General features: G+C 37.7%; 2 protein-coding genes across 2 annotated transcripts; one reads left to right on the top strand and one right to left on the bottom strand.

Moving 5' to 3' along the window:
• Window positions 1-513: 513 nt before the first annotated feature.
• Window positions 514-25,135, bottom strand: LOC115431105 (uncharacterized). The gene is made up of 20 exons (XM_030151352.1): window positions 24,884-25,135; window positions 23,974-24,798; window positions 23,665-23,886; window positions 23,457-23,580; window positions 21,708-22,607; window positions 20,133-20,310; window positions 19,668-19,899; window positions 19,248-19,393; window positions 16,797-16,930; window positions 14,067-14,184; window positions 11,811-12,042; window positions 11,402-11,536; window positions 5,606-5,874; window positions 5,151-5,439; window positions 4,968-5,054; window positions 4,193-4,384; window positions 2,652-3,185; window positions 2,336-2,560; window positions 1,495-1,618; window positions 514-1,415 (listed from the first exon to the last, which is right to left on the bottom strand). Exons 1-20 carry the CDS (start codon window positions 25,133-25,135, stop codon window positions 514-516), a joined length of 6,120 nt encoding a protein of 2,039 aa, XP_030007212.1.
• LOC115431822 (extracellular calcium-sensing receptor-like) lies at window positions 14,019-20,492 on the top strand. Its single transcript, XM_030152474.1, has 8 exons — window positions 14,019-14,342; window positions 14,692-14,979; window positions 16,724-17,275; window positions 17,370-17,591; window positions 18,045-18,050; window positions 19,297-19,420; window positions 19,505-19,977; window positions 20,070-20,492. The coding sequence occupies exons 1-8, from the start codon at window positions 14,019-14,021 to the stop codon at window positions 20,490-20,492; spliced, it is 2,412 nt and encodes an 803-aa protein (XP_030008334.1).
• Window positions 25,136-26,749: the final 1,614 nt, after the last annotated feature.

Raw genomic sequence — 26,749 nt, 5'->3', positions numbered from 1 at the left:
ACTGCCATTAACTAAGATTAATCTGTCAAACCACAAATAAACCAATCATATACATTTTCTGATGACCATTTCAGATATTCTATCATTCTAGTATTTTTATGTAATTAATTGTATAAGAAAATTATTTTTCTTTTCCACCTATTTATTTATATATTATTTTGTTAGTTTTTTGGTTGAAATCTGTGTTGAAGATAAGCCGTGTTTTCCTGGGAAAATGAGCCTAACTGTATAAAATACATTAGCACACAGTGATTTGTAAACACATGACTTTATTAAGTTTAATGCATGGGTAAGTTTTCATATTTTCTGGATTTGTAACTTTAAAGCAGTCCAAAATATACACTTCACAGTTTAGAAGATGAACAGAAAGTATTTCATATTCAGAAAGAATCACCAAATAGCATTAATTTTCCATATTTGTATTTCTATGAATATTAATACATCATAATGACTACCTCACTATAGTTTATTATAGGTATTTTACATAACATTGAGTATTGAATAGAAATCATGTCATTTCTTTTCTTTGCCCATGAGGTGCTGTTTAGTATTCTTTTCTGGTTTTAATAATATAATATAACACTTGGGAGCAAACAGACAGAACAACAACCCAAAACTTGAAGCTAGAATAGCAAATGATTCCACGGCATCTGCATAATTTCCAGGAGAGCTGATATAAGCAGGAATGAATGCCAGCCAGACTGCACAGAAGATCAACATGCTAAAAGTGATAAACTTTGCCTCATTGAAGTTGCCTGGCAACTTCCGGGCCAGAAAAGCCAGTAAAAAACACAGACAGGCCTGTAGGCCAATGTATCCCAAAACACACCAAAATGCCAGACTGGAGCCTACACTGCATTCTAGTATGATTTTTGAGTGTTCATATTGTGTGTTTCTGGATGGATATGGAGGAGCATCGATGAGCCAAGCAGCGCAGATCACCACTTGAACTAAGGTGCAGGAGAAGATAATGGCCCTTTGTTGTTTGGGCCCTAGCCACTTCATAATGTTGTTCCCTGGCCTTGTAGCAGTAAAAGCAGCCAACACCACCAGAGTCTTCCCAAAGATGCATGAGATGCAAAGGGAAAAAGTGATGCTAAATGCAGTGTGACGCAGCATACAGGACCAAGGTGTTGGTTCTCCAATGAAGACCAGGGAACAAAGGAAACATGGAGTCAGTGAGATCAGGATGAAGAAGCTGAGTTCAGAGTTGTTAACACGGACGATGGCTGTGTTTCTGTGATAGACAAAGACTATGAGGACAGCTACAGTGAGGCAGGCACCCACTATGGAGATCACTGTGAGGACTATTCCCAAAGTATTATAAGCCAAGAACTCCACTTTCTTGGGGATGCAGGCTGTTCGATATTGGTTTGACCAGAAGTCTTCAGGACAAGATGTGCAATCTACTGAATCTAAAGAAGAAGAAAAAACAAAGTCATTGAACTGAGCATTTCACTTGGAGCTGCTTTGTTTCTTCAGTTTAAAGCATACTTGTCTCATTACTAATTTTGCCACTGTCACATGGTACACAGTCAAAGCAGCAGACAAGCTCCCCACGACGGACAGCCTTCCGGGACCCTGGAAGACAGCTGACACTGCACACAGACACCGGCACCTACAAGGAATATACACACAATACACACTCAGCTTTTGGTCCTCAATATGTGTTGTGATGTTTAGTGCACTAATCCTTTTGTGCACAGCCATATTCAACTAATATTAGCTCTAATATATAAAATAATTGCTCTTAATTAGCTGTTTGGCCTAGTTATAGCACCACAACAACCAAAATGTATACATAGATTCACTGATTAATATATATTTTTTTACATTACCAGATTATTAATATTACCACTGATGCCTAATATCCACTACAGTTACTTTTTGGATTAAGTTCTTCAAAATCAATTATATATTATTGTTGTGGAAATAGACTTTTGTACACTATGCTAAAAATATATTTATGATTAAAGTTGTGTGTAAGGTTACTAACAATTGACCTAATATATATATCTCGTCTCTTTCGGATTAATGATCCCACTCAGTTTATAATAATTCATGCATGAAAAGCTTAATGAGTAATCGATTATTCTGCAAATAAAATATTTTTTTCTTTGTTTTGTATCAATGTTTAAACCTTTTCCTATATTGTTTACTGGGATAATCAGGAAGAGAATGACAGGTGCATTAAAATGTGTTAAGGTTTCCAACTGTAAAATAAATTCATGTCATTTCCACTTTTTCCTGCCTACCTGACTTACCTCCATCTCAACCTACAGAACTTCAACAGCTGACCTCTGATGAATGTAAAAACACAGTGTGAGCAGCTTGCCTCACTCTGATGACCTGCCCATATAATCCCATCCTCCTGGATCACCAACTCCTCCCCAGCAGCCTTGGTTCCATCAAACAACCCCACATTGACAAACTCTACATTCCCGCTTGTGCCTCTCTGCCAGTTGATGATATCATAGTAGGGTATGGAGTCGCCTTTCAGGTCAAAGTTCACCTCTTCACCAGCAATGTTGAATGTCACCTCCTGGAGATAGTGTTGGAGCTAGAAAGCAGATAATTGAAGTTAATATCAAGGCTTTTTTTTTTTTTTTTGTTATTTTAAAGTAGTATACTAGTAATATGTTGTATTTCACCTGCCATGGGTGTATGTTGTTCCTTTGTGCACATGACTTGTTTTGGAAAGGCCCACTGCCTGATTGACAAAGAAAAATGTTGTGCAGAGAATGGGCTATTGCATATACAGATTTATAGACATTATAAGCCACTCTAGGGCTAGATGTATTCATGTAGGCTGAATGCTGCTCTAACAGTAACTCATGTCCTGAACAGGGAGGCAACTGCGAACCAGAGACAGAAGAAGGTGCACAACCATACAGAGCTTCCCATAGTTCATGCACCAGTGGATTACTGGGGTAGTTTTCGGGGTTTACTGTCTGCAGGTAGTCACTCAGTCTGGGGATGTGGCCTTTTCTGATGCCAAACCCAATCGTGCCTCCCAGATAGGGGTAATACTCGCTCCCTGTGAAGACAGATGCCGTGACCCAGGCCTCACTCGCCACCCATTGGATTCCTGTGATGTTCTGTGCCATGTAGTCTCTCAGGAAAGGAGTCATTTCCCCCTCAGCTGAAAACACAACCACCACTTTTGCTGCAGAGCTGCGCATTACCTTCATAAAAAGAGACAATGAATGAGGGAAGAGTGAAAAAAAAAGAGCAGAAAGAAACCAAGTTAAAGTAAAAGGCACATAGTAAGACCAGACAAGTTGAGTTTACTTAAAAAATTTGAGTAAACCGGTTGCCTTAAAACATATAAGTAATAAGTTATGAAAACTTGAGTGTATTAAACTTAAATGCTTGATTTGAATGGAATTACTATTTTAAATACAACACACTAAATGCCAAGTTAATTTAACTTAAAATTTGTTCCAATGTTAATTGCTTTGTGTAATCATTAGACTTAATATCATCAGTTCATTGTACTCATTTCCAAGTTGACTTAAATTAAAATCTTTCGCATTGTGAATTTGCTTTGTATAGTTATTAAACTTAATATATTGTAGTGCGGATGGGAGTTAAGCAGGGAGTTGGCTTAAGGTCATTTGCCAATATGAGAAGTGCTTTTAATTTGGTAAGGCATAAAAACTTTAATTGAACAAGAACAATCAAAAATGAACAGGAAAGCCATTGTTGGGCCTATGGCTCTAACTCAAGGTGCAGCTCTACAAAAATACAAAAACAAACACAAAAAGGCCAATAAACATTGCCATACACACATTAAGTCTAAATTAACACTAACACCACAACCCTGCTGAACCCCTGCACATAAAAATAATACATTTTCAACCACATGCCCAATACCCACAATGCAAAGCAGAGATCAAAAGGTGTGGTCATGACTAAAACTTAGTGATTTAAATCCATTCAACTTAAACTGTTTTTGTACTTTTGACTATGTCTACAAATTAGTAGAATATACTTAATATAGTAATGTAATAAAACTTAAATCATTTAAATGTGTTGTAATTAAAGCATTTTAGTAAATACAAAGTCCGGGCTTACAGTGCAGTAGAATAACACAATAATCTTACAAAACGCATACATGCTTCACATCAGGACCTAATCTCAGGGGTGTTGGAGGTCTTGAAATAGAATCTCTATAAGCTGTAAAATGCACCTGCATAATCTCCAGAGCTCTCTGCCGGTTGTAGAGCAGAGGGATCATTTCTTGGTATGCTACACACACTTTTGTCCCCTGTAATTCCCTGAGTAGACCTTGCACAGCAAAGCGTCCATATTCATGATCCCCTCGCACCAGCCCCACCCAGGTCCAGTCAAAATGGACCAGCAGCTGGGCAATGGCTTTAACCTGACATAAAAAAAAAAAAAAAAAAAAAAAGATTCCAGTTCACTTGGTCTTGTAACACATATGAAGAAAAAAAACATTTATCTGACACCACAATCTAAGAGAATTGCTCTTTTTTTTTTTTTTTTTAACTTGTCTTGTCCAGCATCGTAACAGCAGAATGATAGTCTGGCTGCCTTTTTGTGCTGAACAAATGTGCTTTGCCAAGGGAAACTTCAAAAAGTATATGCGGATCCCCTTGATATTCACATTTAGATGCCAGACCTGACATGGAGGAACAAAGAAGAGGAGAAGAAGAGGGGAGAAGAGAAGTAAAGAGTGAAGGGGGGAGAAAAAGGAAAAAGGAAGAAGAAGGTGGCGAGGACCCTCACAAGAAAATATCAACAACACTAACAATAACAACCATGGTGATAATTATAATGGTAACAGTAACTAGAATAAGCACTGAGTAAACTGGGCAAAAAGAAAAAAAAACAAAACAAAAAACAAACAAATTAAATTACAATAAAATACAATAAATAAGATCTATTAAATGAGGAATATAAGAAAAGAAAACAGAATTACTCTAATCACAAAGAGACGTCACCTGATAGTCATCATTAGGGATTACTCTGAAGAAGTTGGGATATTTCCGTCTGTCAGTAAAACACGCACATGATGAAAAGTAACTTATCTGAGAGGAGACGACAGAATAAAAGAAAGAAAATAATATCATTACAAGCTGATATGTTAACATTTCTTGGAGTTTTCAGGGGAATAGAGCTCTCACCATTGGGATTTTGAATGGCTGCAGGATTCTTGACACCACTATGGACTGAGCAGATCCAGACTCCCCAATTATAGCAAGAAGAGGAGAGGGGCCAGTGCACATTGGATAGTCATCCTCTCCAACCCCATTCAGCACAGCCAGAGCAGCCCTCTGGCCTGTCAGTGGATACGCACATGAATCAAAGATTTTATATCCGAGGGTATAATTGGGCAGCAGCTCTGTATTTTGATTTATCTCCTCCACTGCCAGCCTCATAGTCTGAGCCCAGCGGAAAGCCCTGGGGTCGAAACTATAGTGGAGCAGAAGCACATATGTATAACATAGCACATACAGTATATGTCAGAAAGTATGGAAACAGAAATATCAGCATGTCACAAAGCAATCCAGATGTATTTATGGATTTCATATGTACTTTTTCAGCTTCAACTCTTTCCATTGAAGTTGAAGTAACTCACCCGTTGCACTTAACTGGTGGTGGTCTGTAGGTGGAGTTAAGGTCTGGCATCTCCTGGTTGTAGTGAAGTGGGAAAATCCCACCAATTAGAAAATCACCCTTGGCCACAAAGCCCGGTTCAAAGCTGTTTTGCAGAATGCACTGTCTGGCTGCAGGTTGAGCAGAAAATGTAAAGCAGGAAATTAAGATGGAAGACAAAGTCAGGACACAGTTAGAATAAATGGAAGGTGGAGTCATGTTGTTACACATCACCAAATAGAGGTAGAGCCTCTGAGGCCAGTTATATACTTTTTATGGTCGTCTTAGACATGTATCTCATTAATGACAATCTGCTGCTGGATTGGATGGCTGGTCATGTGTTAAGTAAAATGACAACATGAACACTGAATGAATGAAAGTATGGTGAACAAAACAATGACAGTGTAAATATACAATACATCATAAAAAAAAAAAAATAACATTTACATTTGTCTGTTCTGTACATAGAACCGTCATGTTGTTGGTGTTAGCCAACCCTACTTCTAAGCTAATGGGTAAGATCCACATAGTACACTGAATTCTAGGTTGAACTTTTCCCAGTGTTTCCTCTCAGGTTCTTTAAAACATGTATGTTCCTTATATTCCTCTAAATCTGCATGGAACACTAGAGACTATTAGCTTAGAAATAAAATCAGCCAACATCAACAGACATCAGGCAAACTCCTCATAAACACACATGCACTAATCTCACCTAAATCTAGGGATCACTATAACATTATTCATGTGGCCATCATAAAGCTGTCGTGCTTGATAGTATTTAAACGTCACTGGGCCAAAATCCCACAGTTACCTCACCATATGGTAATTCAAGTGATTTGAAATATTTTCCAGGCTGTAGAAAATGCACTCCATGAAATAATCGTCAGCTGTTTTCAGGCATGTAGGGGCTAGGGATGGGAAGTCTGATTCTTTTTGCTAACTTGATTCTTTTGGTTTGTTCATTTGTTGCGAATTGAGTCCTTTGATTCACCAATTATATATATATATATATATATATATATATATATATATATATATATATATATATATATATATTTATTTATTCTATCTTTTATATCTATCTATCTATCTATCTATCTGGCTGGCTGGCTGGCTGGCGTCCGTCTTGTTATGGTAGGGGTATCTAGTCTTGTTCAGTGGTTCAATAGACTCAGCGATTTGGAAGCGATTCATCAGTTCATGAACTAATCAGCGAATCATCAATTCGTGAACGATTCAGCAAGTCATTGACTTGTGAAGGATCCAGTGAATCAGTGATGCATGAATTATTCAGCGACTTGGCCCCACTCAGCTGCTCTTTCATTCAGTGGTTCACTACCTCAGCTTGGTCCGTCCATTGCTAGGAAGTAATCTCCTGTTACAATCAGAGATATTGCCGTAGAAACTACGGCTGCTCAACAGTGCATCACAGCACTTCAGCCTCAGACTAAGGTAGTGATTCCGACAAGTTTATGTGATGAATAGATAATAATATTAGCAAAGTGCTGCTGAATCAATTCAGTTGTGTTCACGAATTGATACAAATCGTTCACTTAAATTAATCGAATCTTTTGAACGATTCCTTCACGAATCACCCATCACTAGTAGGGGCTTAAATACTTGATTGACAGCAATTGGCAGCCAGTTCATAGTGGGCACAAGGATGTCACCTGACATAATTACAGAGAGGAAGTGATGTTTAAACATACTGATTTTACCAAAAAAACCATTGAACAAAAAAAGTTTTATGACTTAATACTCACCCCTTGTCCAGTAGTCAACATTTACTGAAACAGTTTTTAATTGTATTTAGGTAATTTCTAAGTGAATATGTTCACTTCCTGGTTGTGGGACTCCAGTAAAATGAAAACTTATGATGTCTATTTTCAGATTCTGGCATTTCTCCTCTGATGTTGGTGCTTTCAGCTTTAAATCATTAGATGTAATACATTACAAAGACACGTTTTTTTCCATTTGCTATATTGATATGAAGAACAGACCATAAGGTGCCACCTTTAATGATGTCATTATCAAATAACCCTTCCCCTCACGTTTATGTGTACAAACCAGATTGTATAAATCACCCTGCAGTGTTAGATTTTGCAGAGGTGATGCTTGTTTGGATGGTCTTGTCCAAAAATGGCATCAGCAGCTACCAAGCCTCTAATGTTACTTTGTCTGTTTGTTGGTGAATGTAGTTTAGCTGCTGCTCTAGATACCTGTCGTTTTTTGGGGGATGAGAAAACAAACAGCCTTTATGAAAATGGAGATATAGTTATTGGGGGTTTATTCCCTCTACATTATAGTCCTGAGGCCTCTTTTTTAACATATAAAACAAAACCAACACCTACTACATACAAGTAGTAAGTTGATACTATGGTACTTAGTAATATGAAGTACATTCATACATGACTTATTCATACTTGTGAGATCGAATCTGTGTATTTGTGGTGTGTAATGAACGGTTTTTCACTTGTAGTTTCAGTTCCCGTGCTTTACGCTGGATGCAGACCATGGCTTTTGCCATAAAGGAGATCAATGAGCGCTCTGACCTCCTGCCACGGCTAAGACTGGGCTTCGATATTCGTGACAGCTGTGATGATATACCTGTTTCACTGAGAGCTTCTTTACTCCTGGTGAATGGACACCCAGAGAGACCCAGAGTCAACAGTGAAAATGGAGACAGAGAGTTCACAGTCCATAGTAATAATTTGGGCTGCGTTGACATTCACAGGACTGTTTCATCGGTGATCATAGGAGATGCTGCATCTGGGATATCGATGACTCTGCTCAGAAGTCTGGGTTCTTTCCAGATCCCCCTAGTGAGACTGACTGGCCCTTATTTTTCTTCCTTTTTATTTCAATAGAGTGCTGAATTATCATGATGTTTAGAAGAGTGCTTTATATATTAATGTAAATTATTTAAGAGAAATCTAATAATGATATAGATTTAAAAAAAGCCCATAATCGATTTACCCTATTTTTATTTTCTCCTCTTAAAGTTTAAGTTTGTGCATTAATTAATTAATGAAGTCACCTTTTTATTTTTCCAGCTGAATGCTTGGTTTTAATGTACAAACTGACCTGTTCATGTAAAGTGAAGCACACATTCTGCATCGTTGAGCTCGTACAAAGCAACAGTGAAATGTGATACTTGCTTAGGAGCCTTTTCATTGAGCAAATTGTGCAGAAGATTAACTATTGTTTGTGTTAACACTAGGTGAGCTATTTTGCATCGTGCAGCTGTCTGAGTAACCAAAGGGAGTTCCCGTCATTCATGCGCACCATGCCCAGTGACGCCTTCCAGATCAGGGCCCTGGTCCGTCTGGTTAGCTACTTTGGATGGACGTGGGTGGGAGTCATTGGTGTCGAGTCTGACTACGCTCGCTTTGCCATTCAGCTCTTCCTCCAGGAGTCAGTGCAGTATGGTGTGTGTGCTGCCTACACACACTTCTACCCTGTATCACTGAATCAACAGGCCCTGGATGAACTCCTAGATGTCATTCAGGTATAATGTACACAAAGAATAGACAAACTAACATGAACATTCACTGAAATTACAATCACTGTGATGGTTGCGGTCATCTTTTGTTAGATTAATTTAAGAGAAAGCCATCATCTTTTGGGGAGTTTTATAACCAAAAATATAGTGTTTTTAAAGGACCATTGGCTATGTTGTCCAGAAAGATTAAACAGAAGTAATCCAACTACAAGAGATACAATTTCTCAAAATTATATGATTCAAAAGCATTTGGATTGATTTGATTTTTAGTCTCTTGCCTTCCTGTAACTTGGTCACACGCACTGTATTTATTCATCTTTTTCAAAGCAATTTTAATTCTTGAAGTATGAAATCACAGATTTTTGTTTTCATTGTAAACAGAAAATGTCACAACTTTTACAGAAATGGAGTTTATTCTATACATCATGTTAAGATGTAATACACTTTTTTTTATAAACAAGTCAAGTGCAATACATTTTTATTCTGTTTATCTTGTCCCTGTTTAGATGTCATCCTCTAGGGTCATCATTAACTTTAGTGGTGAGTCAGAGATGCAGAGCATTTTACAAGAGATCCAACATCGTAATATCACGGGGCTGCAGTGGATCGCCAGTGAGGCCTGGTCCACTGCATCGTCACTGTGGGCAGAGTTCGGTGGTCTTCTGACGGGAACGCTGGGGTTCGCCATACGGAGGGCTGATGTGATACCGGGTCTGAAGCAACATCTCATCAGTATCAGACCATCACACATTCATAAGTCAGCTTTCCTGGCAGAGTTCTGGGAGGAAACCTTCAACTGTCGACTCAACGGCTCAGTCAACACCCACTCCCACAGCGGTGACCCCTACCCAGACCGAAAGCCATGTAAAGGAACAGAAGATTTACTGGATGTTTACACTTCTTATTCTGATGTGACACAGCTAAGGGTGTCCTATAATGTGTACAAGGCTGTGTATCTGGTGGCTCATGCTTTACAAGACATGAGTGAGTGCATATCAGGACAGGGACCTTTTTCTAACGGCACCTGTGGAGACCCCAAGAGTTTTCAACCCTGGCAGGTGAGAATGTGTCCACATTCAGTATTATAGTATTACACATCATATTTCATCTCTATGTATAAGGTTGTTTGTTTGGTTTTTTTTGTCCCTCAGCTTATACACTACATGAAGTGTGCAAATTTTTCTGCACTGGGAGAAAGAGTCAGCTTTGACCAAAATGGAGACCCTGTTGCTTACTATGACCTCTTAAACTGGCAGAGGAGGTCTGATGGGTCAGTGTATCTGGCTAAAGTTGGTTTCTATGACGACTCATCACGTGATGGACACAGCCTGGTCATAAATGACTCGGTCATTCAGTGGCCTGTTGGGAAGCAGGTGTGTTCTCTGCAAACAGGTTTAAGACCATGTTCTCCCCTCAGACTCTTGTATGTAGTGTTAACCAACATATCAACAAAACTTTTCTCATTAATGTGCAAAATACTTTAATTCAATTCAAGCCAACTGTGACCAGGATTGCATGCAGATCTTAAACTATATAAACATGGATCTTATGGTGCTGCTTATTGAAAGATATGATAAAACTGTAAAAAAAATACTGGAATTACATTACAGACCTAGAGACCGTAAACTAGCTGGCTGCCTTTTTTTGGTTTTTTGGACAGTATTTGTTTATAAAATAACTTTGACAATACAACTTAAAATAATGAAACATTACAGACTGATCATAAAAATGACAAATCAGCCCAGTGAAATGTACCTGTAATGTACACTTTGAAATTAGCATTGACCCAAATACCACTGACTGAATCCAGTGAATGGGACCAAAGACCTATACTGGATTCAGCCACTAAAGTATTATTATACATATACTATTACACTATTTATGTAGAGCTCTCACATCATCCATCTTTATACACATCCCACCATATAGATACATATAAACCAAAATTTTGCAAGAAATGGAAATGGAAAAACTATCTACTATAGCTAAGTTTGTGAATGTTCAAGAGATCAACTTATTACAGACTATAGCATTTTACTTAAATTAGTTGATGCTGAAAAAATTCTAAAAATGTACAAATTTAGAATAATGTCAAGGTATTAAGGACAGTGTGATGATTGACAAATATTCAGACTTTTTTGGTAATTTAAAAAAAATAATAATTGTTTAAGATAAATGATTATTTTTACTCGTACCTATCATATTGTTACACCTTAGAAATCAGTTTACTCTTAAAGACATAGAGTTTTATCTGAAGTTTAAGGCACTCTGATTAACCTCTGTGTGTTTCTGAGTGGCTGAACTCTGCCTCTCAGGCTTCCCGGTCTGTGTGCAGCGACAGTTGTCCTCCAGGTTTCCGCATCGCCAGGAGGAAAGGGGAACCCATCTGCTGCTTCGACTGTGTCTCCTGTGCTGAGGGAGAAATCAGCAATGAAACTGGTGTGATATGTCCTTTTGTATCTTTTCAGTACAGTTAAATTCCTTGCCTTCAGCTAAATTTGCTTTTTATATTATCTCCAACAGATTCTTTGGAGTGCTCCCGCTGCTCAGACGACACATGGCCCAATGAAAACAGAAATGTCTGCATCCCAAAGACTATAGAGTTCTTGTCTTATCATGAGTTAATGGGTATTGTGCTTTGTATTGTATCTGTTCTTGGAGCTTGTATTTCCCTGTCCGTCCTCGCCGTGTTCTTCATACACAAAGACACGCCGTTGGTTCGGGCCAACAACATGGAGCTGAGCTTTCTTCTCTTGTTGTTCCTCGCCGTGTGTTTTCTTGTTGGCCTGTTGTTCATTGGTGAGCCCTCAGACTGGCTCTGCAGGATCAGGTATCCTGCATTTGGGATCAGTTTTGCCCTCTGCATTTCATGTCTCCTGGCCAAGACAATGGTGGTCTTAGTGGCTTTTCGGTCCACACTGCCAGGAAGTAACGCCATGAAGTGGTTTGGACCAAAGCAACAGAGAGCAATTGTAATTTTAGCAACTGCTGTTCAGGTAGAAATCCCCTCCATGAGCCAATCACCTATAAATATGTTTTCAATGGGACGTTTTACAATGTCCATTTTGTTTTTTCCTCCACTGTTCAGGTGATAATCTGTGTAATCTGGCTGCTCTCCAGTCCACCTCATGCCAACAACAACACACATTACCACAGCTCTACCATCATCATGGAGTGTGTGACTGGTTCAGAGGTCGGCTTCTGGTGTGTTCTGGGATACATCGGCATCTTAGCCTGCATGTGTTTCCTCGTGGCTTTTTTGGCCCGGAAACTCCCTGATAATTTCAATGAGGCAAAGTTCATCACCTTCAGCATGCTGATATTCTTTGCTGTGTGGATTACTTTTATTCCAGTATATGTGAGCACAGCTGGGAAATACACAGTGGCTGTGCACATTTTTGCAATTTTAGCCTCTGCTTTTGGTCTCCTTTTTTGCATTTTTGCTCCAAAATCCTACATCATCATTCTGAAGCCAGAAAAAAACACAAAGAAAAACATGATGCATTGATAAAGACTGAAAATCATATGATTTGGAAAGTTGTGTTAATAAGAGAGTCATTTGAATCAAATGAGTCTGTGATGCCTGGTATGTAATGCAATAAAGAAAATGTTGTCTTCCTGAATTTGTCAGTTTTTCACGTACACTAGTTTTAGCTCAATATAAAATTATTAATAACACATTCATAATTAATTTAAAAATGTCTTTAAAACTAATTCAAGGAAAAAATTAATTCCCAAAATATATAAAGCTATTGTATTATAAAGTATTACATCAAATCTGTACTAGAATAACTCATAATAACTATGAATTCTAAAGGAAAGTGAGAAGAAACATATCTCATCACTGTTTTCCCTAAGATGTTAAAATGAAAAAGCATATGAAAAACATGCTTCATGTTTAGACAATTAGGAAGCTACTGCAGGTATACCTTGATACAAGAAGGAGCTAAAACTTTCATGAGAACATGTAAACTAAAACCACTTGCATTCAATAGGGTTAGGGTTAGAATATTTTAAAAAATATATATTTAAAAATATTCAATTAGTGCATTAAGAAAATACATCAGCAATCAGAAATGGTAACTCCAAATTTGTGTTGAATGTCTATTTTTTGAATAAATTAATTAATTCAATAATAATAAAAAGAATAAGTATATCAGTGACTAAACCTTTTGTTTTCTAACTCTATATAAACTTTATGTAAATTTAGTGTATTCACTGTATCTGAGGAGCTTAAGGCGTCCCCTTTAGTGACATCAGTATTCACTGCTCTATCCCCTCAGGTTTATTTGTGCAAACAATATAAGTCAGCTTCGAGTGGATGCACTCAGGTGAAAGGCTGATTTCTCTCTAATTGTATGTGATAGGAAACAGTAAATGAATAACACTACTTGTAGGATACTTCAATATTTAACTTTACAGAGCTGATGCTTGTTTTGATGTCCTTGGTCAAAATGGCATTGCTTGTTACCACACTCCTAATGTTGTTTTCTGTGTGTGTGGGTGAACTGGGCTCAGCTGCTGCTCTGGATACCTGTGTTTTCTTGGGGGATGAGAAAGCAAACAGTCTGTATGAAAATGGAGATATTGTTATTGGGGGTTTATTCCCTCTACATTATAGTCCAGAACCTTCTCTTCCAACATTCAAAACAAAACCAACTCTTAGCACATACAAGTAGTAAGTTCATATTTAGAAGTGTTAATTAATATGCAAATGTGATTTATTTTGACTTCTGAAACTGAATGTGTTTGTGTGTTGTGTGATTAGCAAGTGCATGTATTTATTGTCATTACATTTGCAAACATTTTTTCGAGACTTAATGTGTGATGTTTTTATTTGTGCTGATGAAATGTTTTTTATTTGTCTAGTTTTAATTCTCGTGCTTTGCGCTGGATGCAGACCATGGCTTTTGCCATAAAGGAGATCAATGAGCGCTCTGACCTCCTACCACGGCTAAGGCTGGGCTTTGATATCCGCGACAGCTGTGATGTTATACCTGTGTCTCTGAGAGCTTCTTTACTCCTGGTGAATGGACACCCAGAGAGATCCACAGTCAACACTGCAGACGGAGGCAAAGGTCTGAGGAGCAACTCCAATGTCTCTCATTTGGGCTGTGCTGACGTCCGCAGGACTGTGTCACCGGTGATCATAGGAGATGCTGCATCTGGGGTATCAATGGCTCTGCTCAGAAGTCTGGGTTCTTTCCAAATCCCCTTGGTGAGGCAACCACAAACCAGTATTCTCTTACTTAAGAATGTTTACAGTTTGTATTTTTCATCTCTTATTAACTTCATGTGTCATCCACTCAACGCTTTTAAAAACTACAATATCATAAATTCATAAGATCTCAAAAAGTTTGTACATTAATGAATAGACAAAGTTTTTTTTGTTTTTTTTAGCTGAATGCTTGGTTTTAATGTACAAACTGACCTGTTCATGTAAAGTGAAGCACACATTCTGCATCGCTGAACTCTTACAAAGCAACAGTGAAATGTGATACTTGCTTAGGAGCCTTTTCATTGAGCAAATTGTGCAGAAGATTAACTATTGTTTGCGTTAACACTAGGTGAGCTATTTTGCATCGTGCAGCTGTCTGAGTAACCAAAGGGAGTTCCCGTCATTCATGCGCACCATGCCCAGTGACGCCTTCCAGATCAGGGCCCTGGTCCGTCTGGTTAGCTACTTTGGATGGACGTGGGTGGGAGTCATCGGGCTGGAGTCTGACTACGCTCGCTTTGCCATCCAGCTCTTCCTCCAGGAGTCAGTGCAGTATGGTGTGTGTGCTGCCTACACACACTTCTACCCTGTATCACTGAATCAACAGGCCCTGGATGAACTCCTAGATGTCATTCAGGTATACAGGTCTAAACAAATGTACAAATATTAGATTGTTTCACGTCAGCATACATTCAAGAGCTCACAATTTGTTGTGTGTGTGTATATATCAAAATGGAGACTGTGTTGTGAGGTAAAAGGTTAACACATTAATCCGATTTACTCAGGTGTAATTCCTGTAATTTCTTGCATCATTTATTGCACTGTTCCTTTTCATGACTTTGTCAAGGTATTGGTCATTTCAAGTCAATGTTTTCAGTGTATGTTTTAATTAGTGACGAAAAAATCACTGTATTCTCCCAAACAAAATGTAACCCATTAAGACCCAAACATCTGTCATCGACCTGAACTATCTACTGATGTAACTGTTTAAAACCTGTTGATCCATTAATCCTATCAATACATGTAAATAATTGGTGTAAAATTTAATTGGTCATCTTTTCATGGTCCTTTGATATGATCCATTTGGACGTTCAGAGGCTCCATAATGAACGTGGAAACACCATCATCTTCTACAATATTGATTCACCAGTAAAACCCATGGAGTTTAATAAATGATGATGGATGGAGACACTTGATTTATGTTCAGTTAATGATAGATTTAACTGAAAAGGTCACTTTTTCTGCAGTGTTTTTCTATTTTTGATATAGTAACCTTCAACTTTAACCTGAACCTTCATGAACATCTACATGATCAGTAAATTACATATAGGAAAATATGTGATTTATACTGATAAAATACAAAACACAGAGGATAATATTATATATAAATGGTGACAAATCACCAAAGAAAGGTTAAATATAGAGAAAATTTCATTTGGGAACTTACGTAAAAGTAGCGCTGGGTCTTTATGGGTTAATTATTCTAAATAGATGGAACTCATTTTTCAATTCATGTTTGCCATGGGTCTGAATGTGAAGTATCACACACAGTGAGAGGGTAAGAACACTCTTCCCCTTCTTCCCGAATTTGAATGTTGCTTTTTGTGTCCTTGTCTCCTTGACTGGACTTCTCCTGACAGAGATGCAGGAGGAACGGGCTGAGGAAACAGGCACCGACCACAATGAAACATCTTCACCTACAATAGATGGTGGTTAATAATAATAATAATAATAATAATAATAATAATAATAATAATAATAATAATAATAATTATTATTATTATTATTATTATTATTATTATAATAATTATAATACATCAAACTTATACAGCGCTTTTTTGGACACTCAAAGATGCTTCACAAACAGAATAAAACAAAATAATATGACATGTAGAACAACTGTTGCTTATTTTGTTGTAATGTAGTGCTGTATTTTATGATTTGTCAGATGAGTGTTCATGTGAATTCATGATTAACTTTTAATTCAATTCACAATGTGCATGATGCGTCATTAGATGAGTAGAGATATCACAAATTTTCTATTTTACACATAAGTTTGATTCACTACTTCATTATTTTGAATAACAATTTCAGATTTGAAGAAAGCTTTAATTTTTTAAAGTCTTGTGCCTCCTGAGGTTTATATAATTCAGACATATATCATTTAACATGTATCCGATTGCCCAACAGATTTCATCAAGACTTCGACAAAGTTTTGACTGAAGATACATAGAGAATATATATATATATATATATATATATATATATATATATATATATATATATATATATATATATATATATATATATTTTTTTTTTTTTTTTACAAACAACTGAAAGTGCATTAAATTGTAATTATTTTTGTACTTTTCTCTATTTAGATGTCATCATCCAAGGTCATTATTAATTTTTGTAGTGAGTCAGAGATGCAGAGCATTTTACAAGAGATCAGACATCGTAATATCACGGGGCTGCAGTGGATCGCCAGTGAGGCCTGGTCCACTGCATCGTCACTGTGGGCAGAGTTCGGTGATCTCCTGACGGGAACGCTGGGGTTCGCCATACGGAGGGCTGATGTGATACCGGGTCTGAAGCAACATCTCATCAGTATCAGACCATCACACATTCATAAGTCAGCTTTCCTGGCAGAGTTCTGGGAGGAAACCTTCAACTGTCGACTCAACGGCTCAGTCAACACCCACTCCCACAGCGGTGACCCCTACCCAGACCGAAAGCCATGTAAAGGAACAGAAGATTTACTGGATGTTTACACTTCTTATTCTGATGTGACACAGCTAAGGGTGTCCTATAATGTGTACAAGGCTGTGTATCTGGTGGCTCATGCTTTACAAGACATGAGTGAATGCATATCAGGACAGGGACCTTTTTCTAACGGCACCTGTGCAGACCCCAAGAGTTTTCAACCCTGGCAGGTGAGAATGTGTCCACATTCAGTATTATAGTATTACACATCATATTTCATCTCTATGTATAAGGTTGTTTGTTTGTTTTTTTTTTGTCCCTCAGCTTATACACTACATGAAGTGTGCAAATTTTTCTGCACTGGGAGAAAGAGTCAGCTTTGACCAAAATGGAGACCCTGTTGCTTACTACGACCTCTTAAACTGGCAGAGGAGGTCTGATGGGTCAGTGTATCTGGCTAAAGTTGGTTTCTATGACGATTCATCACGTGACGGACACAGCCTGGTCATAAATGACTCGGTCATTCAGTGGCCTGTTGGGAAGCAGGTGTGTTCTCTGCAAACAGGTTTAAGACCATGTTCTCCCCTCAGACTCTTGTATGTAGTGTTAACCAACATATCAACAAAACTTTTCTTGTTAGTTTGCAAAATGCTTTACCCTTAAATAAGCAAAAGCATACAGGGGAATATGTTGCTTTTAAATATAATGTTGTCTATTTAACTTTGCATAAATTACATTTGGCTCATATAATGAATCCTCAGAGTATGAGGAAGTGAATCCAAAATTCTGTGATTCCTAGATTCACTAGAACATAGAAAACATATGAACTCTGAGAAACTCTGTCTCTTTGAGATGTTCTTTTCATTCACATTACTGACCTGGTGCTGATTGACCTAATCAGTTATACAGGGTGTTTCAAAAAAAAGTATACACTCAGAAAAATGCCTAAAAAATGAAAGTTCCATAAGTTTCAGAAAATATTTATGTGGTTATTGATAGACCAAGGTCTCATGCTTTCATTACCACAATGGCAGGTATCAGCCATACCACGTGAGTGAGCATGGTCCTTGTACTTAATTGGGATAGAAAATGGCTTGCGCACAGATATGAGAGGGTTAAAACAAGATCAGACACCACAATTGGAAAGCTTAGGCAGGTGCTTTAATGCTGTGTAATTTACGAGAAAATTCAGTTTACCCTTTGTCTTCCAGAAGCCTCCAAACTTTGCACCCAGGCTGTGCCTTCCTTCACTCAAACAGCAAGTCCTTGCACGTCTGGTTCTGATCGTGGTTCATGCCAAAGAACGCAGGCACACACAGTTCAGTCTTCTACGTGGCCACCATTTCTTCGCAGGCACAATTTGCCCTTAGCTCTCCACAGGCCTAAAATGGACTGTGGTCTGACAAATGTAAACAGTGCTTCGTAGCTTCCGAGAAATTTAAATAGTCATGCCTGGATGGCTCAACCTGGGTGCAAAGTTTGGAGGCTTCTGGAAGACAAAGGGTTAACTGAATTTTCTTGTAAATTACACAGCATTAAAGCACCTGCCTAAGCTTTCCAATTGTGGTGTCTGATCTTGTTTTATCCCTCTCATATCTGTGCGCAAGCCATTTTCTATCCCAATAAAGTGCAAGGACCGTGCACACTCACGTGGAACGGCTTATACCTGCCACTGTGGTAATGAAAGCATGAGACCTTGGTCTATCAATAACCATATAGATATTTTCTGAAACTTATGAAATTTTCATTTTTTAGGCATTTTTCTGAGTGTATACTTTTTTTTGAAACACCCTGTAGAATGTTCCTCCAGCTTGTTCTTTGTGGTGTCACTTACATTTCCAGTGTTTTGTTCCTCCTGTCCCAACATATTGCCATCAGATTAAAAATTAGTTTTGAATTACTTTTTTTTTTTTTTTTTTTAATTATTCTTAAAATGGTACAGTTTCTCAGAGTTTCGGAGAGTTTCTCAGATTTGTTTTCTTTGTACTATGACCTTTAAGATATGAGTCCTTTAGAATATTGTATTACATAGGTATATATTTAGAACCATATCAACTTAGTATATTCAACAGTCATTTACAAGAATTTACTTTGCATGTGTTTTTTTATTTAGTTTTTTTTAATTTTTTTTTATGAAATTGCACAAATATGGATAGTGATGGGGGGATTGAGTTGTCACACATCTAAAAATAGTCTACAGACATAATGCTATAGAAAGTGTGGAGCTGTTTGATTAAACTCTGCCTCTCAGGCTTCCCGGTCTGTGTGCAGCGACAGTTGTCCTCCAGGTTTCCGCATCGCCAGGAGGAAAGGGGAACCCATCTGCTGCTTCGACTGTGTCTCCTGTGCTGAGGGAGAAATCAGCAATGAAACTGGTGTGATATGTCCTTTTGTATCTTTTCAGTACAGTTAAATTCCTTGCCTTCAGCTAAATTTGCTTTTTATATTATCTCCAACAGATTCTTTGGAGTGCTCCCGCTGCTCAGACGACACATGGCCCAATGAAAACAGAAATGTCTGCATCCCAAAGACTATGGAGTTCTTGTCTTATCATGAGTTAATGGGTATTGTGCTTTGTATTGTATCTGTTCTTGGAGCTTGTATTTCCCTGTCCGTCCTCGCCGTGTTCTTCATACACAAAGACACGCCGTTGGTTCGGGCCAACAACATGGAGCTGAGCTTTCTTCTCTTGCTGTTCCTCGCCGTGTGTTTTCTTGTTGGCCTGTTGTTCATTGGTGAGCCCTCAGACTGGCTCTGCAGGATCAGGTATCCTGCATTTGGGATCAGTTTTGCCCTCTGCATTTCATGTCTCCTGGCCAAGACAATGGTGGTCTTAGTGGCTTTTCGGTCCACACTGCCAGGAAGTAACGCCATGAAGTGGTTTGGACCAAAGCAACAGAGAGCAATTGTAATTTTAGCAACTGCTGTTCAGGTAGAAATCCCCTCCATGAGCCAATCACCTATAAATATGTTTTCAATGGGACGATTTACAATGTCCATTTTGTTTTTTCCTCCACTGTTCAGGTGATAATCTGTGTAATCTGGCTGCTCTCCAGTCCACCTCATGCCAACAACAACACACATTACCACAGCTCTACCATCATCATGGAGTGTGTGACTGGTTCAGAGGTCGGCTTCTGGTGTGTTCTGGGATACATCGGCATCTTAGCCTGCATGTGTTTCCTTGTGGCTTTTTTGGCCCGGAAACTCCCTGATAATTTCAATGAGGCAAAGTTCATCACCTTCAGCATGCTGATATTCTTTGCTGTGTGGATTACATTTATTCCAGTATATGTGAGCACAGCTGGGAAATACACAGTGGCTGTGCACATTTTTGCAATTTTAGCCTCTGCTTTTGGTCTCCTTTTTTGCATTTTTGCTCCAAAATCCTACATCATCATTCTGAAGCCAGAAAAAAACACAAAGAAAAACATGATGCATCGATAAAAAATATTAAAAATTGTGAGTTTTACAAGAATTGATGGGAAGGATGTTGAATCAAATGAATAATGAAATAAAGAAATAAAGACAACTTTTTTAAACACTATGTGGTTCCTCGAATTACTCAAACACAGTATTTATTTACATCATTATAAGCAATAGACATCACAATACATAGACATTTTCATTGTAGCATGCAAATTTTGGAAATGACAGTTAAAAAATATGGAATCTGTCCAAAAATCTTTCAGTTAAAAAACTTGGTTTTAAGTTTGTTTGTTTGTTTGTTTTTTGTTTGTTTGTTTTTTTATGTGGACAAAAGCAGTAGTAAGAGATTACTTTATTACTACTACTACCATACTACTTTACTATTGCCACTTTACCATGAATTAATGATCAGTTTTTACATTTTCAGTATATCTGTGTTTCTGTAAATTAAAGGTTAACTCACTTGATAATTCATATTCATTTTACCCATCTTAACATACAAAGTACCTAGCATGAGCATTAGCAACTAGCCTTAGCACATACCACTATCGCATAGCACACAAATGAATGCGTAGAGATATATTCTAATAAATTGCCTTCTACATTACCTCTTTCACTCAGTCTGTAATTTCTCTTATCATTTGTGGAACATTATCATTATTGTTATTATCTTATCTGCTCTACTCATGTTCATGCACTTTTTTTCATGTAGGCTTCATAAACTTCTGTACTCATGTACATACACTTAAAATTTTGTTCATTCTTATTTTTAGCTCCAGGCCATGTACATGGTCAAATTTCTCTTGATATCTATACTTTTTCTTTATTTTATACTTTTTTTTTTGCATCTCTTGTTTTTTTATTGTGAATATCAGGTTGGTTCTTTTTATCCATAACATTTCATTTCACTGTTGCCTGTGTGTTACCTTGTATGTGACAAATGTGAAAATCTGAATAAAAACTTATTTTATTGAAAACAAGCATATTCATGAAGAAATCAGTTTGAGTTACACTTTCACTGGGTAAGTTTCATAGTTTAATAATACAAATTATTTTATAAATTCAAATAATTAAATGACAATATCACCCAACAATGTGACTGTAATTTTGATATGTACATGGAACTACATCATTTTAATACTTAGAATAAAATAGTAGAAACTATTGCTTTATTGACTTTATTTAAAGTACTGGATAACAACATCAAATTCAATTAGGTCACCCTTTATTGTATTTCAGTTTTTCCCATGATATGCTTCTTGGTATTTTTCTCCGGCTTGATGAGAATAATATAACATTTGGGTGCGAAAATGCTAATTAATAAACCAAATGCTGAAGATAAAATGGCAAAGGTCTCAACAGCTGCAGTAAACTTCCCAGGAGAGCTAACATATGCAGGGATAAAGGTGATCCACACTGCACAAAATATCAACATGCTGAAGGTGATGAATTTGGCTTCATTAAAATTATCAGGCAGCTTTCGAGCTAAAAATGCCAGACCTAAACATATTATTGCAAGGAGGCCTATGTACCCCAGCACAGCATAAAATGCAGCCTCAGAACCAGTGTTACACTCTAAAACTATCTTTTTATTGCTATATCTGAAAACCATGTCTGGAAACGGAGGGTTCAACGTAAGCCACAGCACACATATTACTATCTGTATCAAAGTGCAAGAGCAAACTATGATCCTTTGCTGTGCAGGTCCAAACTTTCCCGCAGCCTTACTGTAAGGAAATCTGGCTTTGAAAGCTGTTACGACAACAATAGTTTTTCCTAAGACACAAGAAATGCAAAGTGCGAATGTAATTCCAAAAGCTGTGTGCCTCAGCATGCAAGTCCACACTGTGGGCCTGCCAATGAAAGTGAGGGGACAGAGAAAACACAAACACAGTGAAAATAACAAGAAGCAGCTCAGTTCTGAGTTACTGGCTTTAATCACGGGGGTTTCTCTGTAGCGGATGAAGACCACCATTGTAACCAGTGAGAGAGACGTTCCCAGCAGAGATACGATAGTGATAGCTACTCCCATCGGCTCATGATATGTCAGGAACTCAACTGTTTTAGGAATGCACTCGTCTTTTTTGTCATTAGACCAGTATTCTTGTGGACAGGGTGTGCAATCTGCTGCTCCTGTTAAACATAAACAAATAGTATGTACAGTTTTTTTTGTCTAACAATCTGATTTGCAGGTAAAAAATACACATAATCCACAATTTAAATAATCCAGTATTAATGGAAAGAATATTTTAACCCATAAAGATCCAGTGCTACTTTGGTGGTAGTTACAAAATGTTTTTTTCTCCATATCTTTCTTCAGTGATTTTTCACCATTTATTATGACATTATTTTCTGTATTTTGCGTTTTTTCAGTGAACATCATGTATGTTCCTATATTTGAGTTACTAATCATGTGGATGTTCATGAAAGCTCAGATTAAAGTTGAGGGTTATCATATCAAAAACAGAGAAAACTGAAGAAAAAGTGACTTTTTCAGCTAAATATAGCATTAACTGAACATAAACTAAGTATCTTCATCCACTGTCATTGATCCAACTCTATGGGTTTTACTGGTGAATCAATGGTGTAGAAAATGACTGTTTCCACGGTAACTACAGAACCTCTGAATATCTGAATGGGTCATATCTGATGATCATGAAAAGATGAAAAATTGCATTTTACGCCAATTATTTACATGGATTGATAGGATTAATAAGTCAGTAAGTAAATTTTATTTATAGAGCACTTTTCACAGACAGAGTCACAAAGTGTCTTATCAAATCAAATCAAAATCAAATCAAATCAAATCAAATCAAATCAAATCAAATCAAATAATGAATCAGAAGTTATTAAACATTTTAGATCAGTGCATGGTTTTGGTCATTGGTGGCTGTTTGGGTCTTTATGGGTTAATATCAGGATCTGTATAATGTATATCACAGTACCAGATCTTTAGTAGTGTATTACACATGTCTGCACTACCTGTTGAATTAGCAATAGTTCCATCAGCACATAAGATACAGTCAAAGCAGCACCTGGGCTTTCCTTTAATTTGAGCTTTTCTTGTTCCGACTGAGCAAACATTAGAGCACACTGATGTCGGAAGCTGAGGGAGGAAAAAAGTAACGTCAGTGCAGCTATATTCAGTTGATAGGACATTCAAAAACTAATTATCATTATTAGAAATTACCGTTTTTCCTGTTCGCCACACTATCTGTTCCTCATGGATGCTGAGCTCATAGTCACCGTCGTCAGAAGAGGCGAAATGACCCACTGTGACATGTTGCACCTGTCCGTCTATCATCTGCCAGTTAATAATGTCATAAGAAGCAGGGGGGTTCCCGTTCTTATCAAAGAATACATAATCCCCAAAATGATTGATGAACTTCACTTTTTGTAGATAATCAGTTACCTAAAATAATGCATTTGTTAAAATATTACTGTATACATTCAAACATAAACTCTCTACAGATTGTTGTCATGTTGTTCTACTTCTTACCTTCTTGGGAGAAATTTTTGATATGTTTAAACATGGCTTTATTGATTTTTCTCCCACTGGTTGACAGAATATCAGTTCATGTAGGGCATATGCAATAGCATACACTGCCTTATACACATTATATGACACTCTGAGCTGTGTCACATTGAAAAACACATCCGTGGAATATTTTAATGTCTCATTCCCTGTGCATATTTCCTTTGTTGTCTCAAATTTTGTGGTTTCCTCAGGGAAAGCAGGTGTGCAGCCAACCATTATCTCCCAAAAATCTTTCACAAAAGCTGCTTTTGGATCAGCGTATGGGTTAATGCCTGTAAGGAAAGGTTTTAGATTTGGGATTGGCATTTTCTGCACAACAAACCCCAGGGCTCCTCCAAAAGTCTTGTAAATTTCAGGTGTGGAAGGACGTGCAGCTGTTATCCAGGCTTCGCTGGCGATCCACTGAATCCCTGTAATGTTCTGTTTCACTACCTCTCTCATTAAAGGATAAAAGTCACCCTCTGGAACAAAAGCCAGAATGACTTTTACTGTCGACTTCTTGATCATTTCAACAACATCAAGAATTTTATCCATTGTGTATGTCCGCAGAACGGTCCCAACAAATGCAATGCAAACACCAAGCTTTTTAACCTCTTCGGTGAAGGCCAGGATCCCATTCCGCCCATAATCATTGTCTGACTGTATGGCCCCGATCCACTGCCAGTCAAAATGTTTCACCAGCGCTGCCAGAGCTTTAGCCTGGAAATAATCACTGGGGATTGTCCGGAAAAAAGTAGGATATTTAACCCTGTCACTGAGGCAGGCACAAGTTGAGAAATAACTGACCTGTAAGACAAACAGCAAGAAAATTCAGACACAATTGCAACATAAAAGCACAAGAATGACTGAAAAAATGTAATGCTTTACCTACAATTGGCACGTCAAATGGTCCGAGAGTTCCTGCCACAGCCAAAGACTGAGACGATCCTGACTCTGCTATGAGGGCAGATATGGCTGGAGGACATGGTGAGGTCCTGTCAGTCTCCTTTGGTCTACTTGCCAGCGTTAGAGCAGCACGTAAAGTATTTGTAGGAGATGCACAAGAATTAAGTATCCTGTAGCCGAGGGAAATGTTTGGCAGGATTGCAGGATCATTATTGATTTCTTCAATTGCAAATATCATCACTTGCGTCCACCGAAAAGCTCGCAAATCGAACCTAAGACATTTTGATGATTAAAATAGGCTGTAAATTTGCTCCAGTGCACTGATATACAAAGTGAATGTGTACAGTAAGAGTAAGATGAGATGACATGTAAAACTCACCCTGCACACTCGACTCCAGGAGGATCCCTCTCATATGAAGATGTGCTGCTTACCTCTTTGTTATAAACCGGAAAAATCCCCCCAATCATTATGTCTCCCTGTTTAAAGAGACTTGGCATGTCAAATGTGCCAAACAGTTTACAGCTAGAAACTGCATTCACATAAACAATAGACAATGAAAACAAAATTGCCCTCTCCAGGTTGTGCATGTTTGCTCAGCACTTCACAAGAGAGATGAGGACAACTGCTTTTATAACAGCTGTGGATAGATAGAAACGCTCTCTACAAAAAAGGTTTATTCATTTCCCAAAGGGCATAGCAATCTTAGATTGGTAACTTAGAAAGGTTACTGTGCAGGGGATAAAGTAATATGCAGATGTCATATAGAACCCTATATTTTGCAAATTCACCATAATATGTTGATTTTGGTTAAACAGTTGGAACATAAATAGCTGAGTTTCCATAACTCTTGAGCTACATATCAATCAGCTGTTTATGAAAGGTAATAGAGAAGAAGCATTTTCTACGGTGGTTGCACAGTAGGCCTTTATGGTTACCTTCACTAAAGGTCACCTTCCTAAGAATAATTCCCTTCTTGACAAAAATTACTTTTTTTCCCTATACCATCAAATATTGAATTTGTAATTAAGTGTTTTGTGTTTGTTGAAGAAAAGAGGGGGAAAAAAGACTTAGGCAGTTATTTTAGGGTGGTGATGATATGCTTTTTGAGAGTGAGTGATACTGATTATATGTGCTCATGGCTGTATATTAGTGGCTCAGATGGTAGAGCAGGTCGTCCAGTAACCAAAGGGTTGACGGTTCAAATCCCGCTCTGTCCATGTGCTGTTGTGTCCTTGGGCAAGACACTTCACCCTCCATGCTGCTACTCACACTGGTGTATGAATGTGTAGCTGCACCTCTATCAGTCTGCCCCAGGGCAGCTGTGGCTTCAAACGTAGTTTACCACCACCAGAAGGGGAATGTGAGAGCAAATGAATAATGGATCCTCTGTACACACCTTGAGTATGTGTTCATAGAAAAGCGCTATATAAATCTATTCCGTTATTATTATTATTATTATTATTATTATTATTATTATTATTATTATTATTATTATTATTATTATTATATTTAAAATGTTGAAGCCTAAGAAGAGAATTATTATTGTAGGATGATTTATTTTTGCTTCATTAATTTTATTTGTATAATTTAACTGGGTCTATATTGTTTCTGTTTTTGGGACTACTGTAATGGATTGGTCAAAGAATACTGGGTAGAGAGAAGGTGATGTGACAGAGTGAGTTTGAAGGTAGTGAGAGCGGTGGACAGCTAATAAAGATTCTTCCTGTGGAGTTATTCCCTCTCTGCATCTTGCTTCTTCATCCATGACCTCCTAATTTTGGGTAACACCTAAACTCACAAGTGTTACATTATTATTACTTTTGATTATTGTTATTTCAATTATTATTATTA

This window comes from Sphaeramia orbicularis, chromosome 13 (genome assembly GCF_902148855.1).
Source record: "Sphaeramia orbicularis chromosome 13, fSphaOr1.1, whole genome shotgun sequence".
NCBI lineage: Eukaryota > Metazoa > Chordata > Actinopteri > Kurtiformes > Apogonidae > Sphaeramia > Sphaeramia orbicularis.
The sequence above is the reverse complement of the archived record's forward strand: the minus strand, read 5'-3'. Positions and strand labels throughout refer to the sequence as shown.

What these genes read in the sequence shown, in the direction of transcription:
- LOC115431822 (XM_030152474.1), top strand. Translation starts at nt 14,019, where the DNA reads ATGCAGACCATGGCTTTTGCCATAAAGGAGATCAATGAGCGCTCTGAC. An exon ending in AACTCCTAGATGTCATTCAG is followed by an intron (nt 14,980 to 16,723) that starts GTATACAGGTCT and finishes TTCTCTATTTAG; the next exon opens with ATGTCATCATCCAAGGTCAT. An exon ending in AGAGTTTTCAACCCTGGCAG is followed by an intron (nt 17,276 to 17,369) that starts GTGAGAATGTGT and finishes TTTGTCCCTCAG; the next exon opens with CTTATACACTACATGAAGTG.
- LOC115431105 (XM_030151352.1), bottom strand. Translation starts at nt 25,135, where the DNA reads ATGATATTTGCAATTGAAGAAATCAATAATGATCCTGCAATCCTGCCA. An exon ending in CTTTGTGTATGAAGAACACG is followed by an intron (nt 11,537 to 11,810) that starts GCGAGGACGGAC and finishes TTTCTCCCTCAG; the next exon opens with CACAGGAGACACAGTCGAAG. An exon ending in ACAACATACACCCATGGCAG is followed by an intron (nt 2,561 to 2,651) that starts GTGAAATACAAC and finishes TCTGCTTTCTAG; the next exon opens with CTCCAACACTATCTCCAGGA.